Raw genomic sequence first — 15,821 nt, 5'->3', positions numbered from 1 at the left:
TTATAGTGTTTATGATCTGAGGTGTTCCAGAAGGGTGAGCAGATATTTAAAGTGTTTATCATTCTTTTATAGTGTTTATGATCTGAGGTGTTCCAGAAGGGTGAGCAGATATTTAAAGTGTTTAAGATACACCCAATAAACCAAAAGCAAAAAATTGGTTAAAAGTAGTCATTAAAGACCCACAACTCCAAACAGATTTTGGTCTCGCTGACTTATATATTAATTGATAATCTTGTTTTGCTGATCATTTTTAATAGGGTTGGATATTGTCATAAATATTGCAACCTGGTTTATTTGAGACTTTTTTGATTCATTTGTAATAGAAAAAACTAGTATTTCACCCCTATGTCATGTATGTTCTATATTTAGCCATGTCAGAATTATGGATTTGCAGATAGGGTCATAAGACACTTTTTTAAAACTAATTAGATACTGCAGAAACAATAATTTTCGTGGGGTTAAAATTTCATGGTTTTGTCTCTATATAAGATTTCATGGGGATTTAGTTTCATAGTTTCCTAAAATGTAAGTGGTAGTAATATTATATGGAGCCTAAATTTTCTTGGGTTTTTTAATTTAATGGATATACAATGTATATTCTTTCCACGAAATAAACAAAAGTTAAATCCTCCACGAAAATTTCTGCTTTTACAGTATTTAATGATGATTGTGGCCAAGTTTGGCTAAATTTAGCTCAATAGTTTTAACCATATCCGAGGAAAACATTTTTGTAACAGATTATGGTAATTGTATGTGTCGTTTTAATATCTGTAACATCTAGTGAAAATTAAGTCCCCCTCTCACCATAAGCAGATAGTTTTATAGACTATTACATCTAGACAAAGTGATGGATTCATTAAAAATCATCAACAATCATTTCAAATATCCTAATTTTATTTTTCACAATCAAATTGTGAATCAAGCCACTGAGGACACTCAGTATTGTATTTTTTCGTCTTTTATATAACTGCATGTAACATTCAAGGTAAAACATTAATTACAATATCATGAAAATGAAAATATCATTGGTCACTGTTCACCACAAATTCATTTAACTTAAACAAAGAGAAAGCTATTCTGTAACTAATTCATGTCCGTCATCAGCTAACTTTCTTTTCTTCTATCACAGCCTCATCCCATGGTCCATGTATGTTACTGAAAAATAAAATAAAAGCGTTTCAAAGTTTCTCATACATGGAATTTTATTATTTACTTGTCCTAAGTCTTTTTATCCATATATAGTTGTGAGTGTTCTTGTAATGTATAATATTAAACCTAGTCCAGTCAAACTAAGTTTGAACCCTCAAACTAATTGCAACAGAAAATTTTTATTGATATTTCTGATTTTTTTTGCATAGTTATCTCCCTTATCAATGCAATTCTCCATAGGAATTTTAAATAAGGATTTTTTAGTTTTTCTCAAGTTAGATTTTATGGGACTTTTAAGATTAACTTTAAAATCTTCTGTTGCAATTTTCTCAAGGTTAGGGTCAAATCTATGCTAGATTGACTGGACTAACTTATGATAATTCATATTTCTTATTTATCTACACAAATTTTATTCAATTATCATTTAAATCAATCAACAATGTCTTCAAATTTTTTTTTTTTAAAACAAGTAACTTTTTTAAACCATAATACACACCAAAATGTAACTGACAATCACTTGCTAATTGACCTCGTGCTACTGCATATGGTACTTGCAAAACTTATTGAAAAATGTACAAATTAAACTGTTTATGGAATGACTGTAATATTTTTTCTAGATATGAAGAAATAAAATAAAAAATGTGGTGCACACTGAATAATGTGTTGTGGCTTTATTAAAGTGTGCACCACATTTTTGAGGTTACATGTATATTCAGATGGACAGAAAAAATATTACAGTCATTCCTTAAACAGTTGTAATTTAATTCAAAATTCTTTTTTTTTAGGAGTTAATCTTGAAAGAAAATTAATGACATCACAGTAACATGACAAAATTATGTCTATGAGCTGATAAACAAAATAATTTCAGCCAATCAGAAAACATGTTGCATCTAAAATCAAAATATTGTAATTCAAACATTGATATATTGTAAAAATAGCTTGATCTTCCAAAATTGTCTGTAATCTGCAATATATATATACTTACTTTTTCAATGGCTGAAGACTGACTAACCATGCAGGACAAATAAATGTGATGAAAAGAAATAAAGTTATATAAAATATGGCTGCCACTGTTGAAAATGTCCATAGTAACATGCTGGTGATGATCATGAGCAGGAATGTTAACCATCTTTGTGTCTGTGGAATATGTTTCTGTAAAAAAATAAGAAAATAACAATGGGAAATTAAAACACAAGGTAATGAAAGACAGACAAATATAGATTGAGACTAAGAACTTCGCCAAAATCGAGGGATGACTAATGTGCTCTGGAAATCCTGTTCCACTTTTAATAGTTAAATAAAAATACATATATATTAACAAAGGCCATAGCCACTGTCCAATGAATCAATTCTAGTATACATTTGTTTTTACTGAGAAAAAACTTGAATTTTGTCTGCAGCTAAAGTTTAGATGTAGCCTAGGTTTAAAGTTTTTAAGACATTACTAACTTTGTATTTAACCTTCCTGAGATACTTTGAAATTTGAAAGGAAGCTTTTTGTAATAAGTTTCAAAAATATTTTTTGCATTTTTCCCATTTTTATTCTGCATATAAAGAAAGAAGTTTTTGATTGATCATTTTAGCATAATTTCAAAATCATTTGATTTTTTTGTGAATAGTCAATGTCTCATTGGCAATCATACATCATCTTTTATTTTATTGCCACTGTAAGTATTGCAAATAAAAATCAATCTTATTTTGATATACTGTAATTCCACTTACTTCGGTGAGAAATTCATTTTTGTAAATTTTGTGAGTAGAAAAATAACATCAAAATAAATTGTCACAAATATGTAATTTTTCATGAGAAATAAAGGGTGAGGTTTTTGAAAGATTATAAATGATCTTAAGTACAGCTCTTTGTAAGAACCAGGCAGCGTGCGATACATGAATGTTTCAGATTTTTTCTATAATTGGTCTAGTAGAAGCAATAAATGAAAAATGCTCAAAAAATAATTTTGAGTGGGAAAATATGAGTGGTTGCCATGGTAACGGACACACAAGTTTTTGGTAGTTAAACATGGAAAAATCTTTCAAAAATCAGCTAAATCACCACAATTCAGAGCCTGATTATGAATCAAATCGTGCATTTTTCATTAATTTTCATATGTAGCATTGATAGAACTTGGTTTAAGCTTCATTTTGGTGAAGATTGCATGTCAACCAAATTTGTAACTTTTTTGTAAAATTTTGTGAAAAAATGCATATTTTCAACTTTTCTGAAAATGGGATTTATGCTGAATTACCACATTTTCTCTGGTGTTTTTCAGAAAAGTGCAAATGTGTACAGAATAGTTAGCACTGTAGTTATGAAGTTTGAATACTACTTTACCAAATTTAATAGAAAAATGTGTGGGATTTTTTTTAGTTTTATCACCATAGCAACCGATTTTTTCCTTGGAAACAGAGTTTTCATTTGCAGAATATTGCAGTTTAAGAGCTTAATTGTCCTGAATTTTTCATAACCGATAAGAAAAATACATAAAAGCTAATGCAAACTTTAAATTACAATCGTCAAGTGTTGTTGACTTCAACTGTTACCACGGAAACACATATTATCCATAGCAACATCCACTCTGAAATTGCATAAATAGAAACTTATGTAATAAATACATATTAAATAGAGGGTGTTTATTTTCAAATTGGAATATGACTGCTTTGCTTCACTTACAGTCTATTCTGTTTATTTCATAAGGTTCAACAAATGTAATATATAATGTAATGTTATGGTTGGAAGGTTAGAAAAGGGGTGGGGTGGGGTGGTAGGTTTATTTTTTAAAGATATACATGTAGATTCTTGAAAAGATTATGTTTGGTCGGAGAGCCTGATTATAAATAGAATCATTTTTTTTTCAGAAATTTTATATATACAAGATCGATTATCTATAACTTGCGTTTTGCTTCAGAGGTTAGTTAAGGTATATTGCAGTTCGCTTGTCAGGGTTTTTGATTTTTGTCAGATTTTCGGAAACCTCAGGTTTTATTCATTTGAATACCAAAAAAAAAAAGGCATTGACCCCCATTTATCTTTTTATAAATCTTTTACATGTATAATGATATTAAGCAATCTGTAAAAGTCTTATTAAATTCAAATTATTCTTTGATAGTTTTGAGAATGTAAACTTGTCAATGAAATAGCTACGAAAAGTCAAGAGAATATTTTCCAGCCAAAATTTCAATGGCTAATATCTCGAAATCAAGCACATTGATCTCTATATTTTTTTACTCTTTTGATTCCTTTAATCATCCCCTATCGATATTCACTGATATTTAAATTGAAAGATCCAAAATAATGTCATACAATTGTGAAACTCCAAGTCAAATGGACAAAGGAGTAGGTCCGGTAAGGACCGATTTTGGCCTCAAATTTCAGGTTCATCTTACGAAGGATTTTGACAACTTTTTAAACACTTAAGTGTCTATTTCATTTGTATCAATTAGTTTATGTGAAAGATTTAAACTGATTTTGTCATTTAAAACGACCCGATTCACGCTCAATTATGAAAAATCTACCAAATATGCCAAAAAATGTCACTTTTCAGATGGTTTTCGTCAAAAGTGAAAGTGGCCGCATTCGTGTTCATCCTCAATCTTTATATATGTTATGTATTATCATAAAATACAACCTACATTTTAATATTAATGATGAACACGAATGCGGCCACTTTCGTTTCACACGAAAACCGTCTAAAATTTAACATAATGCTAAAATTGTGAGGATTCTGTAATTTAGCCTGACTTAATGGTGCTAGTACCTGATATTTGTGCATTGCATTGTCAAAAACATTTTCATGTAGCAGGACCAGTCTACTGTACAATAAATATCTAAAAGTTTACATTTTAACAATTTTGTAAAACTGCTATATTTTGGGGCCAAAAAGGGGTCTTACTGGACCTACTCCTTTATCTTTCTGCTTTAAAATGAATTTTAAATAAGGAAACATTTTTTTTTTTGAATCTCAGAATATGATCAAGATTCTTTGATAGAAATTTAGTCATTGAATTTTCATTTCAATATACTAATGAAGTATTTTTAAGATGCTTGGATAGCAATTTAAATAGAGAGAACATAATTTCATCAATAAAACATCTCCATTCTATATATATTTCTTGCCAACCTACTTTACACAAACGAGAGCTTACTTTGGTAGTATATTTATATTGGGTTATAGCTATATAAGCAGGGTTGATGTTTTGGTTTTCCGTATAACCGCAATTTACTCAATTTTCTTTGTAATATATAATATATATATACTAGTAGTAACAAGGATATCGTTTCTGGGGGGCTTTTATAGTTTGTTGTTCATGCAGTGTAAGCTAATGCTCCGTGTTGAAAACCGTACTTTGGCCTATGATGGTTTACTTTTAGGAATAGTGACTTAGATAAAGAGTTTTTTCTTATTGGCATTCATACCACATTTTCTTATATTATTCTGCTCATTATTGAAGTCAATGATATATGATCTAATTATTCAATGATTTTACTTTGCAATGACTACAATAGTGATACATTTTAATATATACAGCCTCCTCTATTAATAACAACTGTTTCCTTTGAATCTTAAATAAGAAATAAGATAAAACAAAGGTTTGCATTATTTCGCAAAGTTTTGCATTGTAACGCAAACATTGGAAGAAAAATTTAAAAAAATGTGTGGCGCTAATACATTTCCGTAGATTTTAAGAAAGGTAGTGCATATGTTAGTTAAGAATCAGTGCTCACCCATAACATTAAGAATTGAAAAATCGTAATGTACAGCTGATAGAGTTGAGGATGAGTGTCATTTTTCAATCGAATGCTCACTTCATAACAATTTGAGGGAGGAACTCTTTCAGCACATTTCTAGCACATCTCGATGTTAACACAAGAAAACTTGACTATTATGGGGGATACTGACGATTGTATTGTTAAAATATAGTTCTTTTGAAATATGTAGTACATGTCTTCATACTGACTGTTATTTGAAAAATTTGGTTGGGTTTTTTTCTATTTTGTTTTGGCTCAGATTGTGAGTGAGGCTAATGGTGCTATAAAGATAATTATATCATATTATTATTGTTGTAAAGTCTTTATGATGTTCCAATCATTATACCGCCGCTCCAAAAAAGTGTGGTATAGTGTTTTTCCTCTGTCTGTCTGTCCGTCCTTCCAACCGTCCAGTTCATCCCTCCGTCCCATGAATATTTTCGTTGAATTTTTTCATGAACTACATTACAAGGATTTCTGAAAGGTTTATTGAAGTCGGCTATATTGTGTGATATGTTTTCAGATTCATCACTCAACCACTTCCCAAAGTGTTTACCAAACACTTTTTACATGACAGCCAAGTTAAAAAAAAAATCGTCATATTTTTCTGAAGAACTACAATTTAATACAAAGATTTCTGAAAATTGGTTTCGGGGTTTATATTAGTCAGCTATACTGTGTGATGCTTTTTCAGATTCAAAACTCAACAACGAAATATTTGGGCGAGGTATCATCAGTAGTTTGCATCATCATTGGTTGTTTATATGCTCTTTATAGACCCTTTAATTTGGAAAAATGAAATATTCTGTTCTGTTTTATTCTATATACAGATTTCAAATTGAGTATATAGATAGTATTCGAACTACCTAAGCCTGATGTTATATATACAGAGTTATTTTTTTAAAAACATGTTTTTATATCTAATAATACAGACAGACATTTTTTTTATCCTGTTACCCTTATGCTTGACTTGATAAGTGTTGGACTTATGGATTGTGGAAGTATTGGGCTGTCGGAGCAATGGATTGTCGTACTATTGGGTTGTTGTACTAATGGGTTGTCAGACTAATTGGCTGTTGGACTAATGTGCTGTTGGACCAATTGCTTGATAATTCTGATTTGCTAGTTTTGCCGGTAATAGCATAATTTTTTTAACGGGATTAGCACAATTCCAACCTAGTAGATGTATTCTATTTGTCTATCTCGTAGATCATGAATTTCATTTGCGGGATAGTAGTACAACAAAGCAGTTATTAATGATATGTTAATAGCTACATGTATATATTAAGAGAATTTCCATTATACTGGACTTCCGATCTTAGCTATCACCCTTTGCCTATTATTTTTTGTTTAAATCACCACCAACTTAAAATGTGTTCAATTTGCCTTTCCCTCTTTATCCACCCGTCCATCACACTTCAGTTTCAGTTTAGAAATGCATTGACCAAATGATTCTATTATTGGTTTGTTAATATTATGTTACGGGTCAATTTTGTGATTCAAGCTGGTGGAATAACATCTCAGACGGATGTGTGCCATAAGAAATTAAGAATTGTCTTACGTTTGTTAGGGCCATATATATCTTGCCTTTCCATAAGCCAGGTTGGCCCGGCTTTTGCAATCCCATGAAGTTCATCCCCTGTCAGCCTTAAACCAGTTGCTCCACAGAGCACACCTTTATACGACCGCAGAGTCCGAATCCTGAACAGTATGGACACAACATTAAACCTTGATACAACTCTGAATTTGGATTGCGAATAGTTGACACAACATAGTTTTCTGACACAGAATGAATGTGGTCTAAGAACTTAAACTTACCTATTATGGTCCAATATCCCAATTCTAAATACATGGTTAGATTCATCATATCAAAGAACCACAAGAATTCATTTTTTGTTAAAATCAAAGTAAATTTAATTTTGGACCCTTTAGACCTTAATGTAGACCAATTTGAAAACGGGACCAAAAATTAAGAATATGCATTCACAGTTCAGATTCGGCATACTAGTATTTAAGAACCCCAATTATTCAAGTTTAATTTTGACCCTTTTGGTCCCTAATTACTAAACTGTTGGGACCAAAACTCCCAAAATCAATCCTAACCTTCCTTTATGGTCATAAACCTTGTGTTAAAATTTCATAGATTTCTATTTACATATACTAAAGTTATGGTGTGAAAACCAAGAAAATGCTTAATTGGGCCCCTTTTGGCCCCTAATTGCACAATTTTGGGACCAAAAACTCTCAAAATCAATCCCAACCTTTCTTTTGTGTTCTTAAACATTGTGTTTGAATTTCATATATTTCCATTTACTTATACTGAAGTCATGATTGTGTGAAAATCAAGAAAAATGTCTAAATGGGCCCTTTTTTGGCCCCTAATTCCTAAACTATTGGGACCAAAACTCTTAAAATCAATCCCAACCTTCTTTTTGTGGTACTTAACCGTGTGTATAAATTTCATAGATTTCTATTAATTTAAACTAAAGTTAAAGTGCGAAAACCAATGATTCTTCGGACGACGAAACGCAATTATCTTTTCAAGTATCTACTAATGTATGCAACATTTAAACAAATCAACTTATACCCTCCCCCCATTCTCCAAAGCCCCCCCCAACCCTAATGTTTCATGACATATTACATTTAAGAACCCCAATTATTCAAGTTTAATTTTGACCCTTTTGGTCCCTAATTACTAAACTGTTGGGACCAAAACTCCCAAAATCAATCCTAACCTTCCTTTATGGTCATAAACCTTGTGTTAAAATTTCATAGATTTCTATTTACATATACTAAAGTTATGGTGTGAAAACCAAGAAAATGCTTAATTGGGCCCCTTTTGGCCCCTAATTGCACAATTTTGGGACCAAAAACTCCCAAAATCAATCCCAACCTTTCTTTTGTGTTCTTAAACATTGTGTTTGAATTTCATATATTTCCATTTACTTATACTGAAGTCATGATTGTGTGAAAATCAAGAAAAATGTCTAAATGGGCCCTTTTTTGGCCCCTAATTCCTAAACTATTGGGACCAAAACTCTTAAAATCAATCCCAACCTTCTTTTTGTGGTACTTAACCGTGTGTATAAATTTCATAGATTTCTATTAATTTAAACTAAAGTTAAAGTGCGAAAACCAATGATTCTTCGGACGACGAAACGCAATTATCTTTTCAAGTATCTACTAATGTATGCAACATTTAAACAAATCAACTTATACCCTCCCCCCATTCTCCAAAGCCCCCCCCCCCCCCCAACCCTAATGTTTCATGACATATTACATTTATTGAACAATCTGAAGAAAAAATTCCAGACAAGACTGTGAGTGAAGCAAAGACTTAAGTCATATTGCAATTTGAACGCTTTATTTATATGTTTTTTGTACATAAATTTCTATTTATGCAGGTTTTTGGTGGATGATGCTATGGATAATATGTCTTTCCGTGGTAACAATTGAAGTCAACAACACTTAACGATTGCTATTTAAAGTTTTCGTTAGCTTTTATGTATTTTTCTTATCGGTTATGAAAAATTCAGGACATTTAAGCTCTTAAACTGCAATATTCTGCAAATGAAAACTCCGTTTCCAAGGAAAAAATCGGTTGCTATGGTGATAAAACTAAAAAAAATCCCACACATTTTTCTATTAAATTTGGTAAAGTAGTATCCAAACTTCATAACTACAGTGCTAACTATTCTGTACACATTTGCACTTTTCTGAAAAACACCAGAGAAAATGTGGTAATTCAGCAAAAATCCCAATTTCAGAAAAGTTGAAAATATGCATTTTTTCACAAAATTTTACAAAAAAAATGCAAATTTGGCTGACATGCAATCTTCACTAAAATGAAGCTTAAACCAAGTTCTATCAATGTTATATATGAAAATTAATGAAAAATGCATGATTGTATAGATAATCAGGCTCTGAAATGTGGTGATTTAGCTGATTTTTGAAAGATTTTACAACGCTTAACAACCAAAAAATTGTGTGTCTGTTACCATGGCAACCACTCATATTTTCCCACTCAAAATTATTTTTTAAGCGTTTTTCACATATTGCTTCTACTAGGCCAAATATAGATAAAATCTGAAACCCCCCATGTATCACATGTATATGGCACACTGCCTGGTTCTTATAAAGAGCTGTACTTAAATGGGTAAAGTCCTCTCTGAAGTTGTATATACATTGTGTATAGTGCATATTGCGGTTGCTAATTTTCAATGTATTCACTAGATTATATGCCCACATCCATATTTTCAAACATACAATACATTAGGATCTGTCCATGTCTTGAAGTGGATATCTGTAGTTATATTTCATTGCACATTTAAATTTCGTGGATAAAGCCCTTGATGTAAACCATAAAAATTGGTACCCCACAATTATAAGAGTGCATAAAAATTGGTACCCCACAATTATAAGAGTGCATAAGATAATTTAATATTATCAGTCCTGACCAATTGTTGATATGCTGTTCATCAAGGATGTTCATTCAATAACATTGTGCTAACTTATGAAAAATAAGGATATGTGGTATGATCACAGGTTATCCATTTAAGGTCTTATATATGGATAATTATACCAAAGATTAAATATACCAACCCTGAGATTTCTTCTCAACATTGGCCACAAGCCAAAAATTTCTATTGAGAATGTAACAGTAGAAAATGAGTGCCATGTTGTATGTAATCTTGAGGCTAGACAAACTGACGCAAACAATCCTGCATTTAATGATAATGCTTCTGATACTCTGAAAGTAAAAGTATCTTCATTAAATCAAACTGAACAATTTTAAAGCCTAAAGATAGTTTTAATTCTATAAAAAAAAGTATCTACATGTAAATTCTTTTATTATAATCTAAACTTTCTTCCCTTAGTGGGGATGTTTGGTTGGTTCCTTGTAAGGAGTATTATACTATGATTTATGTGAGAGTGTTTGCATAACAATCACAGACTCAAATGGACTTTAATTTTTTCATAGCTAGAAAACTTAACAGACAGGATATTATGTATATTCATGAAAATAAACCTGTCATAAACTTTTACTCAATATTATTACAAATAAAAAGATTGATTGATTATTTAACCTGGAAAACTTTTATAGAGAATATCATACAGTTTTGGCATAACTATATCAGTATCAAGCTGAGACACCCATACAGTCCCATAAGCTGTGCTTGAGGGACCGTAATGGTTTAGGGTTCATACAGTTGGTTAACTTTTATAGGATATCTGTGTCCCATAGGACCACATACTTGATCAAATTGAAGTTAGAACACACCCATCAACTTTTGTCCTAAATTGTGAAATTAATGAATGAAACTGATAACTTAAACTTGTACTTACCAAGTGCGTTTAGAGGAGCAGGACTTGAAAACCATTGTTGCTTAATTTTACATGTAGTGTTTTATGGACTTGTTTGGGTTGTTTTTTTTGTCATATTTTGTTTCTTGTCATGGTTTGTTATTAAATCTCGACTTGTGAATTTTGAATATCCCTTTTTTCTCATATTAGTGAAACCAAGTTTAATCCACCATTTTATACATGAGGAAATGTCTGTACCAAATCAGGAATATGACATTCATTCATTTGATGTGTTTCATCGATTGATTTTGTCATTTGATATTTTTCCCTTTTGAATTTTTCTTGGAATTCAGTACTTTTGTTATTTTATTTTTTTAATCTTCAACCTTTTTTTCAACTTGAATGTTTTCAATTCCTCTCAAGACCTCATGTTTTGGAATATATGTTTTTTTTTAGGTTGATGCTCTTTCATGTTTAGCAATACTTTAATTACTTACAATGCTGCATTGGCACCATAATGATGAAATACAAGGTTGCCAAGCAACATCATGGCTGTCATGGCATAAATTGTATCTGTTGATATTGTCTCTGTCAAGGAAACTAGAACAGGTGACAATCCATAACTAAAACCAGCAAAAACCAGTGCAGTCTTGATATCATCTAACACTAAAATAAATAATAAATGTTAAAAATCAGATACATCAACATTACACTTATAAATAAATCAAAGTGCTTGAAAGCACTAAACAGTAAAGATTGCTTCCTTTTATAAGTGGGAAATAAAATTAATTATTTCATTGGTTGTAGTTGATTTAACAGCAATTCAAGACAAAGGAAGATAACTCCAAATTGTTTTAGATGATGTTAACAATGACATCATTCTAATTTTAGAACAGATATTAGATTCCTTCACTTTGACAAGTGTATCAATATTTTGTGCCTTGAATATCTGAGCATATATTATATCCATAAGTTTCTTGACATGTTCATGGATAGGATGTACAGAATGTTATATCAATGCACTACATGTATATTTTGTGTATCAAAAAGGGTAGTGATAACGCTGGGAACATTTAGATATCAAGTCATTCCCATAAGGTTTTGATTGCATTTCATGCAATCTTTACCTAAAAACTGAAATAGCATATACAATGTATCTGTTAAAGACAGGAAACATCAATATTATTCAAAGATTATCAAATTGACATTACCTTTGACATTTGTACCTATTCTATGTCCAACTCTGTCAGATTATATCCCTTTCTTTAGGTTTTAGTTGCTGTTGCAGCTGCTTGTTTTCTTTATACATGTTATATAAGGTATGATTTTTTTATATTAGTTTTCCTTTTTGTAAGTTTAATTGATTCTTTTTACCAATTGTGTCTTCATTACTAATGTCTTGTGTCTTCATATTGAGTTGTATAATGACTATACATACATGTTCTGTTAGAGGTTTTGTCTTGGCAATGCTTGGTAGTAATGATCTATGTACACTTTTAATAAGTTACGACTATACATACATGTTCTGTTAGAGGTTTTGTCTTGGCAATGCTTGGTAGTAATGATCTATGTACACTTTTAATAAGTTATGACTATACATACATGTTCTGTTAGAGGTTTTGTCTTGGCAATGCTTGGTAGTACACATGTAATGATCTATGTACACTTTTATTAAGTTACGACTATACATACATGTTCTGTTAGAGGTTTTGTCTTGGCAATGCTTGGTAGTACACATGTAATGATCTATGTACACTTTTTATAAGTTACGACTATATATACATGTTCTGTTAGAGGTTTTGTCTTGGCAATGCTTGGTAGTACACATGTAATGTTCTATGTACACTTTTAATAAGTTACGACTATACATACATGTTCTGTTAGAGGTTTTGTCTTGGCAATGCTTGGTAGTAATGATCTATATACACTTTTAATAAGTTACGACTATACATACATGTTCTGTTAGAGGTTGTGTCTTGGTAGTAATGATCTATGTACACTTTTAATAGGTATCCTATACAGGTCAAGGTCGTTGTTATGGTAAACAAAGTGTGTGGTGATAACCAGCCATTCTCCATGTATACATATGCCACAACAAACAGTCCTAGACTTCCAAAAATAAAAAGCAAAAAAATATCTTTTAAATAATAAATGGTTATACATAGGGATTTTTTCAAGAAGCCAATAGATATAAAAAGATGTGGTGTGAGTGCCAATGAGACAACTCTCCTTCCAAATAACAATTTAAAAAAGTAAACCATTATAGGTCAATGTACGGCTTTCAACACGGAGCCTTGGCTCACACCGAACAACCAGCTATAAAGGGCCCCAAAATTACTAGTGTAAAACCATTCAAACGGGAAAAACCAATGGTCTAATCTATATTAAAAAAAAACGAGAAACAAGAAACACGTATAAATTACATAAACAAACAACAACTACTGTACATCAGATTCCTGACTTAGGACAGGTGCAAACATTTGCAATACATGAACGGAGGGTGTTTTCAAAAACCACAGCCTGATGCCTGTATCCAAATGTGTTGTCTGTACCCAAATTTGTTAGAATCTTTTTTATGTATAAATTCTGTTGTGTGGAGTTGCAATAAAAAAATCTACTGCAGTATGTTTAATATTCTAAGTTCAAAAGGACATCAATCATATATAAATTATGGAATCATAATTTCCTGTCGATATACACATCTACATATCTTCAAAGTTTCAATATTTCAATGATAAATTTCATCAATAGTGAGCAAAGCTGACTTTCATTTACCCAGTTAACATTTAATACCTGCTTATCTGTTGAGTTACTTCTCCTGATTGTTCACAAACTGTCCAATAATCATACTTCCTTGTATGTACTGAAAAAGAAGTAACAAAAATTATGTTTTCCTGTAATACATTGTTTGAATATCAGGTCTTAAAATACACATTGCTCCTGTTGAGATATACATGATAAAGTCTAAACTATTTAATTTATAATGCAGACCCTGAAAATCAATTCTCAACAACCTAATGACTCAATAATCTATAAGAAGTCAGCCTAGTCTAGAGGTCAAATACTGTGATTAAGCTGATTTCTTATACAATTTGTCAATCTATAAATGCAGGCACGTAGCTCCCTTTAAGCTAACAGGCAGTTGCAAAAAATGGCAAAAATTGAATGTTAAAGGAAACATAGTCATGATAATGTTGTCACTTTTTTAATTGATGAAATATTATTAATTTACGGCATTCGGTTTCAAAATAAAAGTTTTATCATGATTATTGGAGATTATGACAAAATCAGACAGTAACTTGTATCTTTTACAAGATTTTAATTCGTAATACTCAGTCTAAGGGACGACATCAAAAGTTCAATGAAGGATGAAAAACTTAATTCACATAGTTTTTTCACTGACCCCCACACCCCCCTTCTTAACTTAATTTGGGAAAAATTGATTGACCAATAGGGATATATGTAAAATCGATTTTAGATTAACAAAACTTGCAGCAATGTTGACCCCCCCCCCCCCCCACCCCCAAACTATTTGATTTAAGTTTTTTATCCTACATCGATCTTTTGATGTCGTCCCTAAGACATGTAGTTTAGGAGCACATTTTACAGTGTACATTTTCATCAGTTTGGAATGAGATGACGTACCAATCGCATTAGAATTATCAGAACCATTCAATATCGTTGAAAATATGCTGAGGCGATGTGGTCGACAGACTTCCGGAGCCAATCACCCTGCAAACACGCCAAAACAGTATTTGAAAGTGCTCATTATTTTTTGCGTTCATAGACCATATGATAAGGGAACTGGAGAGTGCAGTCGTGTCTAGTATTATCAGAAAATCACTTCTTTGCGCTGTATCTGCTTCATTGTGTTGAAGGAAATATAACAAACAAATGAATCTCAACATTGTCTGAGACATACGAAACTGACCTAGCATGTATTTCGACTAATTCAATTCTATCAGTGTACAATGTATGTTGAAAACAAATGTATGATCAACAATGAACAACGACAGTTACTAGCATTACTGCATATTCATCAGAATTTCAGTGTGAATATTGACAAAGTAATAGAGAAGTTTGTTTCTGCCTAGACCTGAAGAACAGATTTTGGATGATTTTAAGTAAATTCTGTATCACAAATATGTGATAATGTGTTGTTTATGTATTACTCTATTCAGAAGATTTATTAATAATTTTGCATTTCATAATTTTTTTATAAGTCCTATCTACATTGCTCCCCTTTTAACAGTTCTATGAGCGAAAACCGAAAAAAAAACATTTTGTAGCCGATTTAACTAGGTGCCGATTTGACTAGAAGGGCGAACGGACCCGATACCGTTTTAAATATGTTGTGAAATTCATCATACGGTTCTTTTGGAGTTCATCTAAAAACGACGAATCTACATAATTGTCTGGAACGCTTTGGTCTTCGTACAAAATTTTCCTCCATCGTTTTTGTTGCTTGTCTACCATTTTTGTGGTCATGTGATATAAATACTTAAGGTGCGCTCTAAAATAAATCCCGAGAGATATTTTTTGAGGGTCTGTCTGAAAACCGCAAACAATAATAGATTGATTATATTTTATATCAATACTTAGTTGAAAACAGAAATAAGTT

The 15,821-nt window shown here is 31.3% G+C and overlaps 1 protein-coding gene across 1 annotated transcript; it reads right to left on the bottom strand.

Annotated features, from left to right (window-relative positions):
* Positions 1-876: 876 nt before the first annotated feature.
* LOC143063471 (phosphatidylinositol N-acetylglucosaminyltransferase subunit C-like) lies at positions 877-15,714 on the bottom strand. The gene is made up of 7 exons (XM_076235647.1): positions 15,571-15,714; positions 13,994-14,063; positions 13,155-13,309; positions 11,698-11,866; positions 10,499-10,646; positions 2,135-2,301; positions 877-1,155 (listed from the first exon to the last, which is right to left on the bottom strand). The coding sequence occupies exons 1-7, from the start codon at positions 15,686-15,688 to the stop codon at positions 1,101-1,103; spliced, it is 882 nt and encodes a 293-aa protein (XP_076091762.1). The 5' UTR covers positions 15,689-15,714; the 3' UTR covers positions 877-1,100.
* Positions 15,715-15,821: the final 107 nt, after the last annotated feature.

Source organism: Mytilus galloprovincialis, chromosome 2 (genome assembly GCF_965363235.1).
Source record: "Mytilus galloprovincialis chromosome 2, xbMytGall1.hap1.1, whole genome shotgun sequence".
NCBI lineage: Eukaryota > Metazoa > Mollusca > Bivalvia > Mytilida > Mytilidae > Mytilus > Mytilus galloprovincialis.
Note: the sequence above shows the minus strand (reverse complement) of the source record. Positions and strands in the feature narration are given on the sequence as shown.

Bases quoted from the DNA above. Each gene is read 5' to 3' on its own strand.
- LOC143063471 (XM_076235647.1), bottom strand. From the start codon at position 15,688: ATGACCACAAAAATGGTAGACAAGCAACAAAAACGATGGAGGAAAATT. The intron at 13,310-13,993 runs GTATTAAATGTT...TATTTTTGGAAG, and splicing joins GTAACTCAACAGATAAGCAG to TCTAGGACTGTTTGTTGTGG. The intron at 2,302-10,498 runs GTTGGTATATTT...ATTTTTTTACAG, and splicing joins TGTTGAGAAGAAATCTCAGG to AAACATATTCCACAGACACA.